Raw genomic sequence first — 16533 nt, 5'->3', positions numbered from 1 at the left:
AAATACACTAAATAATTCCATAAGAAGTCCATAATTTTCTGATATGGGTAGAACCCGGGTAGCACAGCATCCACATTGTATGCGCTGTGCTTACGTAACTTATACGCACAGTGTGTACAATGCAGGAACTGTAAAGCCCATTTTCATGCAAGTCATTTTCCTCACTTTGTTAATAATACGATATCAGCACGGTGTCAGCAAAAGTTTTTGCATACTAACTGGACCATCAAAGCTGAAATACTTTACCTATGGTTTAATTTGCATAGTGTTAAGTCCACTAATCATATTGTAATCACGTGCACGGGAGAAGAATGTAAATGAAGCAGAACTCACCCCATCCAATCAGAGTAAATCCCCATAGATACTTTCTGTCAGAGAAGAAGGTCATGAAGATGAGGCTGTGGAGGTACAGACCCTCCACAAGGATCCAGTAGTAATTGGTTGCCAGAAAGTACATGAACAAGGTCACTACAACCTTGCAGCCAATCTATACGCAACAGACAAGGAGAACAGAAACATCACATTTTTTTAATAACTAAGCTTTGCATCGTCTTCATCTCTCATTTCTCAGTGGAGCCAAGCAAAAATCAGAGTCCAGAACACAAAAAACACCTTTCAAACAACATAACATTTACACTGCAGTCACACGTCATTACATAGCTGGGAGGGAACAACAAGGTTTGGAAGTGGAGTCTGTGTTCAGTAATCTGTACTGGAATATTCCACTACAGATTACTGAATACAACTCTTTGATGTAACCTGAAATAAAGCCCAGCCCATTACATCAGACAGCTGCAGCTGATTCTGCTGCTAGAGACCTCACAAGACCAAGAAAGACCAAGAAAGGATCAGGTCCCTCCTGTTCTCAGTTCTCAGAAGCACTGGCTTCCTGCATGTCAAAGAAGATGATTTTAAAATACTATTGGTTTAAAAATATCTGAATGGCAGTGAACATTTCTGACCTGCTGGTGCATTATGAGCACTCCACCTGAGACAGGTTTGCTTTCTGTCCCCTGGGGTCAAAACTAAGCATGGAGGAGCAGCATTTGGTTTTTATGCACTGCATATCTGCAACTAACTCCCAGAAATCCTGAGAAATCTGCAGGAAGCTTGAGATCTGCTCCAACTCGCAGTTCTTAAAATCAAGACTTTTCTCTTTGCCATTGACTTTTATTTAATTAGGCGCCATTCAGTCATTGCTTTGTGTTTCTGAATATTAACCTTTATTTAGACTCAAGTCCATTAAGAAAGACAAACAAACATACAACCCATATTTAAAAAAGACAGTCATACCAGTGTTTCCACATAGCAGACTGGTATCTAACAGCACTGAAAGCAGGGTTAGTCAACATCATTAAAATGGCATTACAGGAACTGTTAAGTCGACATATATATTTGAACATCAACCGTCTCAAAAGAGCATGAAAAGTGACAACTTGTACTTTACAGAAGAATTCACTTGCACTATACTATCTTGGTTTGCCATGCAAGATACGCAGACAATCATTATATGCAACCTGAAGTTTGCGGATGCTGGCCTTTTTAAATTTAAACCATAAGGGTGCAGTATAAAAAGGGGTACAGTAAGACCTAAAAAGATCCACTTTAACCCTCTCTGAACACCAGGAAAATCTTCTGGTCAACAAATTTGCCTGCATATATAAAATACGACGCTGTCTATACATATCATCATCATCTGTCAAATCATCAGTAATGATGTGTCCCAGATATCTAGTTTTAGAGCAAACAGGAAGCACTTGCCCTGAGAGGTAAAAGGATGGAAAAGTAAGGCTTGTATCCCCTTTTACTCTGCAAATCATAACAGAACTCTTCTTAGCATTGTTAGCATTTGTTTCTTTTACATCTTGTATTAATGCCTGCTATGTGCTACAAAGCACTTTGAATTGCTGTTGAAAGGTGCTGCCTTGCCTTATATTAATAAAGGTAAGTGGAACATTAACTAATTACCATAAATTGCTTTTTTTTTTCTTTTTTTTTTACAACAGACGGTTGATCATGGATAATTCTAAAAAAATCACTCATAAGGTTAAACGTTTTCAGCCACACAAGCAGCAAGGGTCTAAGGGTGACAATGTCAGTCCATTGCCATTGCCATTAAATTTTTGTAGAGACATTCTCGGTCCCCAGACAACTGTTTTGATCCATTGACTTTTCTGCTACACCGCCAGCGGGTCAGAGTTGTCAGTCAGTGAACTGGCTTCATATCCACAGGATTGGCTCACAATTTTGTGTAGACACAATTAATTCTAATTTAGTTGATCCTCTGACTTCTCTTCTAATTGTCAAAAACAACAACAACAACAACAACAACAACAACAACAACAACAACAACAACAACATATGTCCAATTGCTGATTGTGCCTTTGGTTTATGATCTGCAAAGAACTAATGCCACTTCCAGCAAACTCAGCAAAACGTTGTCTTAATTGCTAACAAGAAAGTGTTAGCATGCTAATTGGTGAAACTTAAATGGTAAAACTGGTAAATATTACCTGCCAAATGTCAGCATGTTAGCATGCTCACAGTGACAGTGAGCATGACAGTGAGCATAGCGCTTAGCTTATGATGGATGGTGTGAACGATCAAGTGAGCTGGGTTTGGAAGGAAATCGGCTTTTGTATGGAAAACACAGTACGTACTCCTACAGTATGATGCAGCCTGAAAACAAACGGCATACTCTAATGTCTAATAGTTGCATAATCAATAAAAATGTTCTTTGAACGAGCCAAGAGAGAAAAATGTCAGATAGGAGGCAATATCTAAAGAGCATCTGCAGGAATGCAACGTGAGCCATATTGATTTGCAATATCTGTACTGATTTCTAAGATGTATACAGCATGTGTTGGCATGTAGATTTGTATTTGTATTTTAATTAAAATACGAAAATTATAATGTCTGTGCCTGTTCAGCTTTTGAACAAAGTCATATAACACGTCTGTTAAATTCAAACTTATTATAATTAGACCCTTAATGCTAATTCTGAAAAATTTCAGTACACTAATTATGCATTTCAAACTAATTTCAAGTAATCAAGAGCTGGGTGAGAGAGGCATTTGGGTGAGGTGGTTTGTGAATCACAACATTTGCATTAGCATAATAAAGCAGCTACAGAATGAAAGAGAGGTTTGCATGAATTTCTAAAGCCATGCCGAAACTGGGCTGATCCAGAACCAGTAAGGACCTGCCGTACTGCCTGCTCAGGGCCGAATTTAACTGAAAAGTCGGACAACATTTAATTCTATTGGCAAAATTGTCACACAGGCAGGTATTTCTTGCTCCCAGAGAGGGTTGAGCTTCAAGAACTAGAAGAAGGGAAAGAAAAACATTATTGTTGATCATTGTTAAAGCCAAATTCGGACACTGAGCTCTGCTTTACACATCCATCCATTACACTGACCTCACCACACAGAGCTTTCAGCACGCTACAGAAACAACACACTATACTTCCTTTACTGGCATTGAATAGTGGTGTGGGTGTATTGGATGGATTGTGTACTGCAGAATCTTTCGCTATCAAAATAATTCCTGGGGATACTGGAATACTTTGGCTTTAATAAACGAAAAAACTGCAACAATTAAGAAAGGAAAGGTAGTACTTAAGGTCATGTTTATATTTAAGTTCATTTAGAGCACATGTACCACACATGAAGCAAGGACAAACAGTGAACGGACATAAAGCATTTGTTTGAGAACAGAAGACACTGAGAGAATCAGCCTGCAGTATACTGACAGTAAACTTTTTAAACAATTTAAAAGGCATTTGTACCTGTGTTACTGGCAGCATGTTATTTCTCTCTCTCACTGTTAATGTATGATATGCAGTACTGAAACTATAGGAGGTAGCACAGAGTAATATAAGGGTACCAAGTCTTGAAACGATTTAGCTGTCAGTGAGTGTATTTGATACTTCACAATAAACAAAGAAAGAAAAAAAAAAAAAAAAAAAATGTTTTGTTCGCTGTGTTTATTTTTAAGAAGTGAAAAGATGTGAATGAGTCACCCGAGTGCAGAAACCTTCTACATGTCAGCTCCTTAATGATTGTTAAGGCAATACATATAATCAATAATGTACACCTTGTACTCAGGAATCAGAGATTATTGGAAACCAGCAGGTGTCACAGCAGCAAGCTGCAGCTTTTGTGATAAAGATGCATGTTTTAATTAGTTTCTGGGCTGAGTGAATTTCCCCTGGGCCCCCTGGCTTGTATTGAACAGCAGTGAAAAGGTGCATCACTATGTTAATGATATGGATTGGGTTAATTAAAAAAATAAATAAATAAAAATAAAAATCATTAATCAATTAAGTGATAAACGTCAAGAGAGAGAATGAGCGTCCTAAAACTTTGCCTTTAACATAGAATATTGAAAGTGACATTTGCCTTACGATAAATTATTTGTGTTAACCCCTGTGTTAGAGGGGTTAATAACAGTGCAGTGACTATTATTGCTGTGGTATTGACAGTATTGTGTGCAAGTCACAAGAGATCACACTGATTTAGTCAGCCATTGATTTCGTCAGCCTCCAGCTGTTGCTGCTGTATTGTCATGCCTTGACTATTAGAGACCAGCACCACTCCTCCTCCCAGCACTCCTTTCTCTCCGTACTGATTACCAGTCTTACACAGTCTTTCTTGTCAGTTTATATTCTACAAGCACTGTTGAGCTACAGCAGGTGTTTTGCCATGGGGCAGTTTTTTTATTTGAATTTTGCACCTTTAATGCAGATGCAGGTCTGTGATTTGATTTTCTCTTTCTGTGAACATTATCTTTCCTTTTTAAAATCGATTTAAAAACTGGCTTGCCATTGAAGATTTGCTGCAAATCCTGTGTAGGGTAACTTCCCAGAATAGACGAGCTACAATAAGCCGAGACGTAACAGATGGATGTGTGGGAATCAGACAGGCTGATCAAATATGATGAATATGAATGAGTCAACAAGTGAAACAAGGTTAATAATGAAAACCTAATTCTAATGCCGAACCCCGTGTGCACCACAATCGGTGAAATAGCCTGGTTATATAAGATCTTTTTCATCTAGATTTACAAAGACTATGCATTTTTATTGGCACATCTACAGTCATTTTAGGTCTTTTAAGCCCAAAAACTCTTGAAAAAGTCTTACTTCTGACGCACTCTACAGTAGACAGCATGTACAAGTACAAACATCTATGTTCCTTCATAGTGTCACATAAGTCACCTACTTTTATGAAGCAGTTTTAAACCCAGTATATCTCAATCTGGAGAAGCCCAGGATAAAAGTGTCAACTAAGTATATTGCGCAAACTGTTTGTTTGCGTATTAAAGCATGCATGAAAAGTACTCATTCTTTACCCATGTTTTAAACTTGACTCTGAAAGGGAAAGCCAAGCACTGGCCTAGTAAAAGCTTGGCATGGTGACAAAAAGTACAGTTTATTTGCTCCAGCACTGGAAAAGCAGGTGAGACTTTGCAAAATACCACTTCCTCTTTGGAAGCAAAATGCCTAACGCCCAACTGCACTACAGGCCAAATAAGCTACACATGTAATGCAATCAAGTACGATTCCGATTATACTTTGTCTGGAGATAAACCAAAAATCCATCATTGACCATATTGTGTATTACTGACCATTATCCTATCATACACAAATGCTGTATGTTACATGAAAATAACTCCTATATGTGTCTTATTCCTTGTTATAGCATGTAGTGTAAATTGAAAATTCCTCTTCATGAAGATGCTCAAGTGAATGTTTTTCCATGTCTTTGTATGTTTTCAAGGACAGAGGTCTCTATGTTGAACCCATCTATGGGTGTCTACTTATCTGCGTTGTACTTACAAACTGTGTTTTGTTGGCTGGCGGCGCTTCAGTGATGGACTTGAGGTCTTCCACTGTGACTCTTTCCATGTTCTCTAAGGCTGACCCAGAGTAGAGCACAACATCTTTCACGAAAATGCTTACTGCTCTTAGCATGTAGGACACAAATAGGTGCATGTGGATGTAGTTCCTGGTGCAGTGTAATCGTCTGGGGAGAAAACAAACAAGAGCGGCAAGGTCAAAAGATTGAAAATGGTGTCTGTGTGTGTTTGTGTGCACGAGTACATGTGGGCTGCCACACCTTCATGTGAGTGTTTTCACATACACATGAACAATACTCATCCTAATTAGAGCCAGCTGAATTCCACGCTGACTATAACACATTCTTGAGATTTAGGGGCTCGAAACGCACAAATATTGAATTGCCAAGCTCAAAGCGAGCTGTAAAAACAAAATTGCAAGCATGTGTCGAGAAAAGCATGCAAATTTCCTTCCAGACAAGCGTAAGTTTATCTGTCAAAATTTCTTCCAAAACATCCTGCTTGAGCTTTTACTGTGAAGTAGGCCTTTGAGGTCACGCTCCAGCATTGGAATCAGGCTGCTGGATCAATGGCCATAAAGGTTACGTCATTACAAAGTCAACGATTAATATTTATGAATATTCTTAGTATTTTAATGAATTCCAAAAGCCAACTTGAACTAGAATATTTATCTAAATCTTCCACAATTACTGGATGCTGAAATTAGCCCAGTGCTATCCATTATTAACTCTTTCTTTCTCTAAAGCCTCATCAATGAGTCGAATGTTTCACAAGCTGCCCTCAGAGAACTACTGATTTAGGAGCGGTGGGCAAAAACAAATCTATGCGTACATTTCCCAGGTGAAAAATACCGAACACAACTGCTGATGTGAAATATCCCTTTTCTCCCCCTGGAAAACATTTATGAGCTCTCCTGTCTACAAGCTGACATGCTGAAGGGGAGACATGGCTGGAGTGCTCCGGAGCACGGAGCCAGAATGTCAGATGGGCCCCTGGGATAACTTATTAAACTCATTTGGCCCATAGATTTCCTGGTGCCAGTTGGGAGCGTTCCTGAAGCCTTCTGACTGACTGCCTGTATGGTAAGTCACGCTGGTGGGAGCATTGGTAAACAGCGCCTTCACATTGATTCCTGATATTCCCTATGCTAAACAAAATAAGCAAATAATGACACATCTGCCCTGCATTAATCAGAAGTGAAAAAAATAATCAGACCGCTGCACAAAAAATGAATTCAAGCTTGTTTTAGGGGTTTTCTTCACTATAAGCGCCATTGCCACCAACGCAAGCAGGGTATAAGAGATAAGGCTGGTGTATAAAGCATCTGTAGCAAATCCTTTTATTCCTTATATTTCTGCAGTATGAAAGGAAAAAAATGACACTCAGTTCTTCACATCTTTATATGTTTCATTGGGGGAAAAAGGGACAGAAGCACACGCTTTTTTTGTCTTAAGAACTACAATCATTGTAAGCTTAGTGGAATCACAAAATCAATACCCAAGCCTTGGTTGTTTAAGCTGAAATCAGCATGACAATAACAAAGAACCTAAATATCAGACAATGGAGAATGCATTACCGCAAGCCTGGAGGCAGACTCCTCCTCAAAGGTACATGTATGATAGTCACGTTAAAAGACACCGTAAAAGTCAAACTGTTTGCATGCTTCATGTTGCTGCTGTGATAGAAGATAAACTGCATTGCATGGCTGTGCAGCTGTGGCGAATTGCATGATTTCATGATAAAGCCTCTTTTTTCCCCCATGAAGTCATCATGAAACGAATATGCTCTCTGCTTCACTGTATGTGTGCGACTGAGAAAACATTAAGAAACTGTGCCATCATGCAATCAAACATTTAAACTCTCCTTTTTTGATCCTGTCTGCAGTTGCTCTAACCTTGATTTCTGACCCTGCATCCAAATACCTCTCCAAAAGTTTCATTGACGGCATCCACTCACCGGAAATATCCCAAGATGAGGACAGCCACCATGAGTGACCCCAGAGAGATGGAGTATCCCACTGTGTAGATGAGATACAGACGGTGAAAGACCTCCTGTTGGAAGAGGATAACCAGAATGTTAGAGCAATGGATGAAAGCACTCCACTCAAAGCATATCCTCCCTTCACTGGAGTGCAGGTTTTGGTTAAATTACTGCATTTTTGTTGGAAAAAAGTAACAAAGTTAATTGATAGCATCAATGAGCAGGACAGGTGGGAAACAGATACACGGTAAAAAAAAAAAGTCATTTTGTATGTTTATACATAACTACAAGCAAATCATCTACTACAACATCTACTAACATAACATAACATTTACTAAAGGAATGTGAAAAAAAATCTGGTAATCTTATATCATAGGACCCCAGTGAGCACCAAATGTATCAACTTTGGAAAATCACCTGTTTACTGGCGGGTTTTTGCTCAGTGTTAGTGATCTATAAATAATTGGTTTACATTTTTTCGTTAGATGTTAAAAGGATTTGGTTCAGCACACTTAGGCTTTAAGTTTTAGTGACCACATTACTTTTGACAAGTGGTCTTATTACAGAAAGCTTCTACAACACGGAGACTGCATGTACAGCCAAAGAGGAAAGTTCTCAAGTATTCACACTCTATTGGCATTTCCCACCCAAAACTTAGCTTCAAAATGTGTTAACTTCACTGTGTTTGAACATGCATTGCCACTTGGTGACAGGAATGTCTCGGGCACCCAGAGGTTTCTGATGGAAACGCCATTTGACATGGGTGGCGAGGCTGAGAAGAGGCTGGGTGGGGCAGTCTGATCTTCCAGCAGTGAGCTGGCAGCCAGAGGACACTGTAAGGAGAGCCACGAACCAGACCCTCTGTGAGCCAACATGCTGAAGGGGCCAACAGCCCCGTGTGACGTAACCAGATACTCCACTGCTGTTATCATTTAGCATGAGGATCTCGTGCCAAAAAATGGGTGTCTAAGTTGTGGTGGTGGTCCGCGGTATGGCAGTTGTGCTGTGTGGGGCTTTCATTCGTGCATATGTATTTGTCATTAACTGCTGCAACCGCCCATAAGCACAAACATCTAAAGTCAGAAAGAAATTGAAGGGCGCCATGATGCCCACATCCTCTACACCACACTGAAGCATGGGAGAGGAAAATGTGGGTGGGACAGCCGATGTTTGTATCATTTCATGGCAAAAATGGGTTGAAATCAAACCATGGCAGCCTCCTGAGTGAGCTTTGAATGCTCTTATGAATGAGTGCCCCATCACTCTATCACTCTACGCTCTTATTCACTGACAAACCCAAAGACAGAGCCTCTTATCACTCAACTCTAACATAATAATACACCTCAATCATTTAAAGCACACATGTCAAACCTATTCCACAAAGGGCCGAGTGGCTGAAGGTTTTCTTTCCAACCAAGCAGCTCACACCAGATTTGACTCATTTCATCAGCTGATCTCAGTCTTCAGACAGCTGATTGGTCAGACTGCGTGCTCTTGATTGGTTGGAGGAAAAACCTGCAGCCACACGGCCCTTTGTGGAACAGGTTTGACATGCCTGATTTAAAGGCTATAGAAAATTTATACATGAGATCATTGAAATGCTTCAAAAAAGCCATGCCAGCATCACTACTGCGCATAATGTGATTTTACTTACACAAGAAAAACTTCATATATACACAATAATGGCTGAATAAGTGCTGTGTTTCCATTTACAGCCAAGTTACAGCTGTTTTCCACCCTTCTTACAATACCCAGTTGACCTATTCACTGGCAGCATTATGTTCTGACATCCAACCCTCACACAAAAGACACAGAGAGACACATTACAGGAGCAGCAGCGATCAGGGTCACATCTAGACAACCTTTGTTAGTCACATGGGGGTGATGGTATTAAAAGCTGCCATGTTTCCTTTACAAAGCAATTTTCTCATGCGCTGTGGTGTGATGGTGATGTCAGTGCTTGTGGTATTTATGATGCCAGGTCTGACTCTCACATGCTGATGTTTAGATTCTATGTTATAGATGCTTCAGCTTAATTGTAATGTTTAGATTGTATCAAAACTGTATGGCTTAATATTAAAACTGTAAGCCTGTGATGGTCGATAAGAGCAGAAATGTGCGGAAAGGTTACACACTGATGGTCATGTGACCCTCATTATACAGGATTTCCGCAGTCTCTCCCACAAAAACGCTGTATTTAAGTTGTGTGCAAATACAAAGTGAGGCTACTGGTGGGACAGGTATGAACAAAGGATCATCCCTGTGCTAGCTCTGTAATTGTGCAATAGCTGTTTTATTCAATAACAAAATAAATAGCTTAATTAAATGAAACACAATATGGCCCAAATTATGTGTTTGTACTTACTCTGTAGCTACTTTACAGGGTTTGGTTCCAGGTGATATTACAGTGACAATAGTGCACTTCCAACATTGTGGCCTCAGTTTTAGAAAACCTTTCCTGTTTCAATACAACAATGCCCCCCGTGGTCCACAAAGAAACGGCTGTCTGACTTCAGAATATCTTGATCGGCCTGCACAGATCTCATCAAACACCTTGAGGACACTTCTGAGTTGGACCGCCGACTGTGAGCCGCCAGTCAACTGTGACAAAACTCAGTGATGCTCTTGTGACTGAATGGGAGCAAATTTCCTGCACTAGAATGGCCTCTGCCTCACCAGCTGCTGGCTACCACTCACTTACCACTGCCACACGACTGAGCATACACTCAAATGCATTATTTATGCTCTCTCATACCAATACATATTATACAACTGTCTATACTGTACATATCTGCCCTATAGTATATACACCATATTCATGCCCAGCTCTTTATTCTGTATATAATGTCTACTAGCATTTCTCGTTCTTATACCTGCACTATATATTATGTTATATATTTAAACCTGCAATGGCTGCTGTAACTGCTGCACAAGTAGTGTATATCTTAGCACATAATACTGCTCATACTGTATATATCTTAGTGGACTCACATATACCCCTAAGTGTCACTTATATATCTCTTTACTGTACATTAATCTGCACTCTACTGCTTTAATATACTTTTGGCCATGTAGTTCATTGAAGAAAAGAAACTAAAAACTTAAAAAAAGAGCATTTAAAGGTGTGTTACACGACGTAGCATCGCCTCACATAGCAGCACTTCTCATCACTGTCTCATTGATGCGAAGGCAGCTTTGAGGTTTATTAATGATTGGTGTGTTTTCCCACCGCCATCATCTTGTCATTTCATAAAATGTGATTTAAGATTACCCTCGCTGTATGCTGCTGAGAAGACATGCTGAAAATGTGTCACAAAAGGGATTATAATTGTGGTGCAACAGTTGCCTAAATGGCTGTGATCTGAAGAGTCACAGCTTTGATACAGTCACACAGGCTGTTGCTCTGAATTGTTGTGGAAAACAGCACTATAACTGCGTCACTGAGCGTGTAAACAGAGATGAGACGGATCTCACCTTTTCATGGCTAGGGTTGTAAGGGTAGAGGAATTTTGCACATTCGGTATAATTGGCCCACGTCTTGTTGGTTATGACCTGCTCCCACGTTCCGTTGTTGTCACACCGACGGTATGCTAGTCCTAGACACCAAACAGAAAAGTCTAGTTTTAATTACAGATTTTACCAGTTGTTTGCCAACACAGTCAACTACTCATCCTCAGCTTATGTCTTAATTAAACCTGGAATATTGTAGAAAATGCAAAAGGGGTTTCAGATGGGGGTATGACTGTACGGCGTTCAACCTGGTGCTCTTTCATCAACTGAAAACGAGCTGCAGGGTTTCAACAGCTGCCTTCATCCATGGCCGGTCTTACCTTTATGGTTGAAGTCATAGATATACTCTGGACAGGCGGTGGATACGAGCTTTCCTGGGGGCCCTTCAGGCCAACAAACAATGCCGTCCCATTCTGGTGAGCAGAAACCATCTGCAGAGACAAAAACAGTGCTGACTTTTAAAAATACGGTCACAGAGTGCTGTTCTCCCTTGGTTCAAGCATGACATGGCTATAGGCATTTACAACATTAACAGCATGTTTTCAAGGATTCAGTTGTCCTTTAAAAAGTAGGCCAGATCCGTGAACTTTATCCAGTATGCAAAGCTGCACTGTGGAACAACCTTGTAATTTCTAGTAAGTCTGACTGTAAATTATACCTTTTCTTGTTTTGTTTTGTTTTGTTTTGTTTAAGGAAAACACGGGTCACCCGAAGACAAACTCCTCATCTGTAGTAATGTAATTAAGACTCGCAATCGTGGAATTCCCAGCATGCCAAAAACAAGTTGTCCATTGAATCTAGACTGTTCATTAAGGCTTGTTTGTGAGCTGCAGCAGATTTCCATAACCGCGACATTGTTGATAGCGTCATACTGTTATTATGTCGTATGGAATTGGTTTCAGTATGGATCTCATTTAATGATTCCCTGCAACACTGGCAGCACTGTAGAAAGCCCAGAAGCCGAATGTGGCAAAATAAAAGTGTGATGTTATAGAGCTTATTTTTCTTTTACCAATTCTATTACTGGTTTGTTGTAAAAATCATTTAAAAAAATAATATATGAAATAATATAAAACTCAGAAAAAAAATCTTCACATTTGAGAAGCCTACAACATAGAATATTTGCCATTTTTGCTTCGTTAAACAACATTTGATCAGTTATCAAAACTGCTGTCAATTATATTGATCAACTAACAGATTTTTTAAGCTTTAAAAGCCTTATTACAGTGTCTCTACTGTCACTGTCTAATAAAGACATAAAATACTCAGAATAAAAACAATAAAACCGTTTTCTAGGATATCTCGTCTCGTGTTATTGTTGTATTTCTTACTAAATAAATATTACGAGGCAAACCAACTTTTCTTTTAAAAAATCAACTATTATAACATCCTGTTTTTACACTTCACACATTATTGTTTCAAGTACAGGATCGGCCAGTGAAATGAAACTTAGAGCAGATTTCAATTAAAGTTGAAAGCATTTTAGATTGTGGTGAGGAACATTTGTGAAATGTAGCATTTTCTTCATGTTCTTGAACCTCCCAAATCTTTATTTTCAGTGAAGAACGCACTACATGACACTATGTAAATACATCTATACTTAGTACAGACAAAGAGCTGCAGGTTCAAAGGGGGAAAAAATGCCATTTCAAAGCATTTAGGCCCATGATTGTCAGCAAAACCGTGGACCTCAGCCCTCTGATAGTGGGAGCAAAGTCCCTTTCCCCACAGATTCCTGGCAAAAGCTTCCCTTATGGCTTGGCATTTATGTTGCATTATTGAAAACATCTGCCCCACTTTGACCACTAATAAGTAGCTAAGGATAAAACTAAAACTATCCTCTCTTTGCAGTAGATCCATTATTTTCTCGTTCCTGTAATCAAACTTACAAAGAAACATCTGAAGCTATGACGACATGCTTTTTATTTGCCTGTCACTTGGAGCGCAAAATTAAAGAGCAGACTGAGTGGAGCTGACGGATTCCTACAGATCTCTGGTGGGAGAAAAACAGCGTTTAGCTCTGAAAATCACACTGACCACACATCCTGGGAGTAAAAGTAGAATTGCTGTTCACTTTTGCCATAGATTTTATTGCCATAAGACCACCTACTGACTGGCTTAAATTAAACACCAAACACACACATACACACACACACTAACACACATATAATTTCCCGTATATTTCTTGACCACGATTTAAATATAAATGTGGCTATGGGGGGACTCTGGTATTAGTGATGTCACTGGGGTTTTTAATGAGGTTTTCTTTCCCTCCCCCGACTCATTTGATTCTGACCTGCAGATGTCAAAACACATATTGCATTTTCTCATGATACATGCAACCTTTTATAATGATTGCTGGTGTTATTCTACACCCAGACCACAAGCTTGAAGGCTGAGCTATTTTCACACTGCAAGGTCTGGGGCATTGAACCCACATCCCTCTACTGTACTCTCCAGGCAAACCTCAGTGTTTCCCTCAATGAAAACCTTGTCTCAGTCATGTAACGGAGACTTTTGTGTATTTAAAGCACAAATGAGAAATAAAAACAAATGGATCGAATGTTGAAATACAACAAAAAATGACGTTTTAGCCTTAGACTTGATCGATGAGGACGAGCGGCACCATCAGTTCACTACTCAGAGTAAAACCCACATGTCACACCAGGTTTTAAAATAGTCATCACTTCACATCTCTTATAATAGTTCAGAAAACCACAAGTTTACAGTGCCAGAAAAAGACTCTGGGGGTGGTCAGGCAGGACAAAAGCAGGACAAATACAGATGCAAACCAGCGTCCAAAAAAAAGCACGCTAGCTGCTATTCTCTGAGTTAACCTCAACCCACAGACTCAAGGTCACGCCACAATACAGAACATGTTTAAAGAATTACGAGGGTGAATTTTGTCCAAATCCTAATGACCGCTTCAAAGAAAACACTTACGGGGTCATCAGAAAACACAACTCATGCTTTCCTAGAACTTTATCTCAAGTCTTGACAGCCTCTTAAATTTTACCCAAACACAGACTACTACTCAGATTTTAAGCGATTTCCACTTTACAAAATTACAAACAACCATACGAGACACTTAAGTTCAAATCAAGTTCAAATGAAGTGAAGTTAAAGCAAATCACGTGCCATTAAGTAAAAAGAAAATCTCAAATCAAGCATGTTAAATGAGCACATATGTGCTTATCCAGGCATTAAGTGCAACCACACTGGGGACTCTTTTTTTCCCTCTTTATTAAGGTAATATGTTTATCTTAATTTCTTCAGCTGTTATTGAACACACATGTGCAACCTTCCGAAAGAGGTCAGAAAACAAACAGCCACCACATGCAGGATGAGTCACATCAAGGTATGCAGATCAGCTCAATGCAGGTGTGCTGATGTACCCCGAAAACAGCATCTCAAGCGCTTCAGAGTCATGTCCAAGAAACAGTACATACAGTGTACTGCATGTAGTGAGCTGCAACTAACTATTATTTACATTATAGATTCATCTAAATAATGATTATTCTATGTTTTTTGGATTCATTTTTATTCATATTTTTTAGCATAAAAAAGTAAAAAAAAAAAAAAAAAAAAAAAGTGAACGATACCATCACAAGTTCAATAATTTTTCCAATTTATTTAATTTAACTGGCATTTTCCTTTGCTAATCAATCATTAAAATCACTCTTGATCATTTTTTTTTATTAACTTGTTTAATCGATTGATTAATCGATAAATTATTCCAGAACTAGATGGCATGGAGAAATGGCAGGAATTACCTGTGCACTGACTCATAATTAAAGGAATAGTTCAGCATTCTTAGGAGACACACTCAGTCACTTTCTTACCAACAGTTAATTGTCACCACTGTCATGTCTGTACAGTAAATATGGAACTAGCGCCAGCAGATGGTTAGCATAGCTTACCACAAAGAAATTTTATAATCTTCAGAGAGATCGAGGCTAGCTGTTTAATGTCTTTTTGCAAAGCCAAGCTAACTGGCTGCTAGCCGTTGCTTCATACTTCCCACACAGACATGAGAGTGGTATCATCTTACTTTCGACAAGAAAGCAAACAGTTTGGTTTAAAGCCAAAACAATTTTAAAAAAATGTTGCCCTTCAAATTCAGTCTATAAACATGATGCAAATGAAAACACAGCTGCTTGAGGTGGCCGCTGAAGTGTGACACCAGGCTTGCCATTTAATACAACATGTCAGGAAGGATTAAGCATGATGATGGTCAGATGAGCAGCACATCTGAGAGGAACCTAATGTTTGACTGGCTGCTCTGCATTAGCATCTATGGCCATCCTGCTAAACAGGCTTTGAAGAAAAGCACAGCGTTGTTATATAAACCCTGGACATCTTACGCAAGCTGCTGTTTGGCGCCTGCAGTTCTCAATAGCAGCAGTTCTGTCATATTTTTTAAAATCCGATTTGAGATTTGTGGACATTCATCAAAACCATGAAAAGTTGGGAAATACCTTGTGGGGCCACTGGAACTAGTGGGAACGGTTAACAAAAGCTTTTGTGTTCTTACCCTGGAAGTAAACATTTTTAATTATGTGTTTCATTTACAAGGGGGTATCGTTTGGAGGGTCAAAGAATCCAATGCAACCACAATGCACTGGGGTTAAAGAGAAAATAATACGATTGGTTTGGCTGTGGAAGCCAAAAGTCTCCTCAGGACAATCAACTGGGAAAATGACAGTAACCACAACGGGATACAGTAGATGCTGGGGTCTGCTGGAAAATGGCGTTCTTCAGACACCCATAAATACACAAATGCACCCCAGGGTCAGCTTCGCCTTCAATCCCAGCCTCTGAAAAGCCACGAGGAGGACAAAGGAAACAGAGCAGCATTTTGCAAAGTAACCATCGACTTACAATACACGTTCAACTGCAGGGCAACTGAAAAAAAAAGGCATCTGACTCGAGCGTATCAACAACAAGTTGAAATAAACTGTCTCCCAACATCAGCTGATTAGTATGAGCTCTTATAATCAACGATCACATTCAATCAGGACAACAAGGCGGTCTTCACAGTGTGACGCACTCTCACTTTCAGTCCCGTGATCATCGTGGTTCTGCTGGTGGTTATGCTGTTTACTCCAACAGTTCCTGGTAAACATTACTGTTTGTGTTGACTGATTTCTTCCTCCATCACTCAGACTTTTTCCTGGTACTCCT

General features: G+C 39.5%; 1 protein-coding gene across 1 annotated transcript in view; it reads right to left on the bottom strand.

The window, feature by feature from the left end:
* The window catches only part of pth1r (parathyroid hormone 1 receptor), a 46192-nt gene that overhangs the window by 4243 nt on the left and 25416 nt on the right, over positions 1-16533 (bottom strand). The window contains exons 3-7 of the mRNA XM_070974430.1: positions 11670-11780; positions 11314-11435; positions 7816-7910; positions 5840-6026; positions 334-487 (exon numbers count right to left, since the gene is read on the bottom strand). Of these exons, the coding sequence (XP_070830531.1) occupies positions 334-487; positions 5840-6026; positions 7816-7910; positions 11314-11435; positions 11670-11780 (669 nt within the window). The remainder of the gene's footprint in view (positions 1-333; positions 488-5839; positions 6027-7815; positions 7911-11313; positions 11436-11669; positions 11781-16533) is intronic.

The sequence above is a fragment of the Chaetodon trifascialis genome, chromosome 11 (assembly GCF_039877785.1).
Source record: "Chaetodon trifascialis isolate fChaTrf1 chromosome 11, fChaTrf1.hap1, whole genome shotgun sequence".
NCBI classification, from domain to species: Eukaryota; Metazoa; Chordata; class Actinopteri; order Chaetodontiformes; family Chaetodontidae; genus Chaetodon; species Chaetodon trifascialis.
This window is presented reverse-complemented; position numbering and strand designations above follow the sequence as displayed.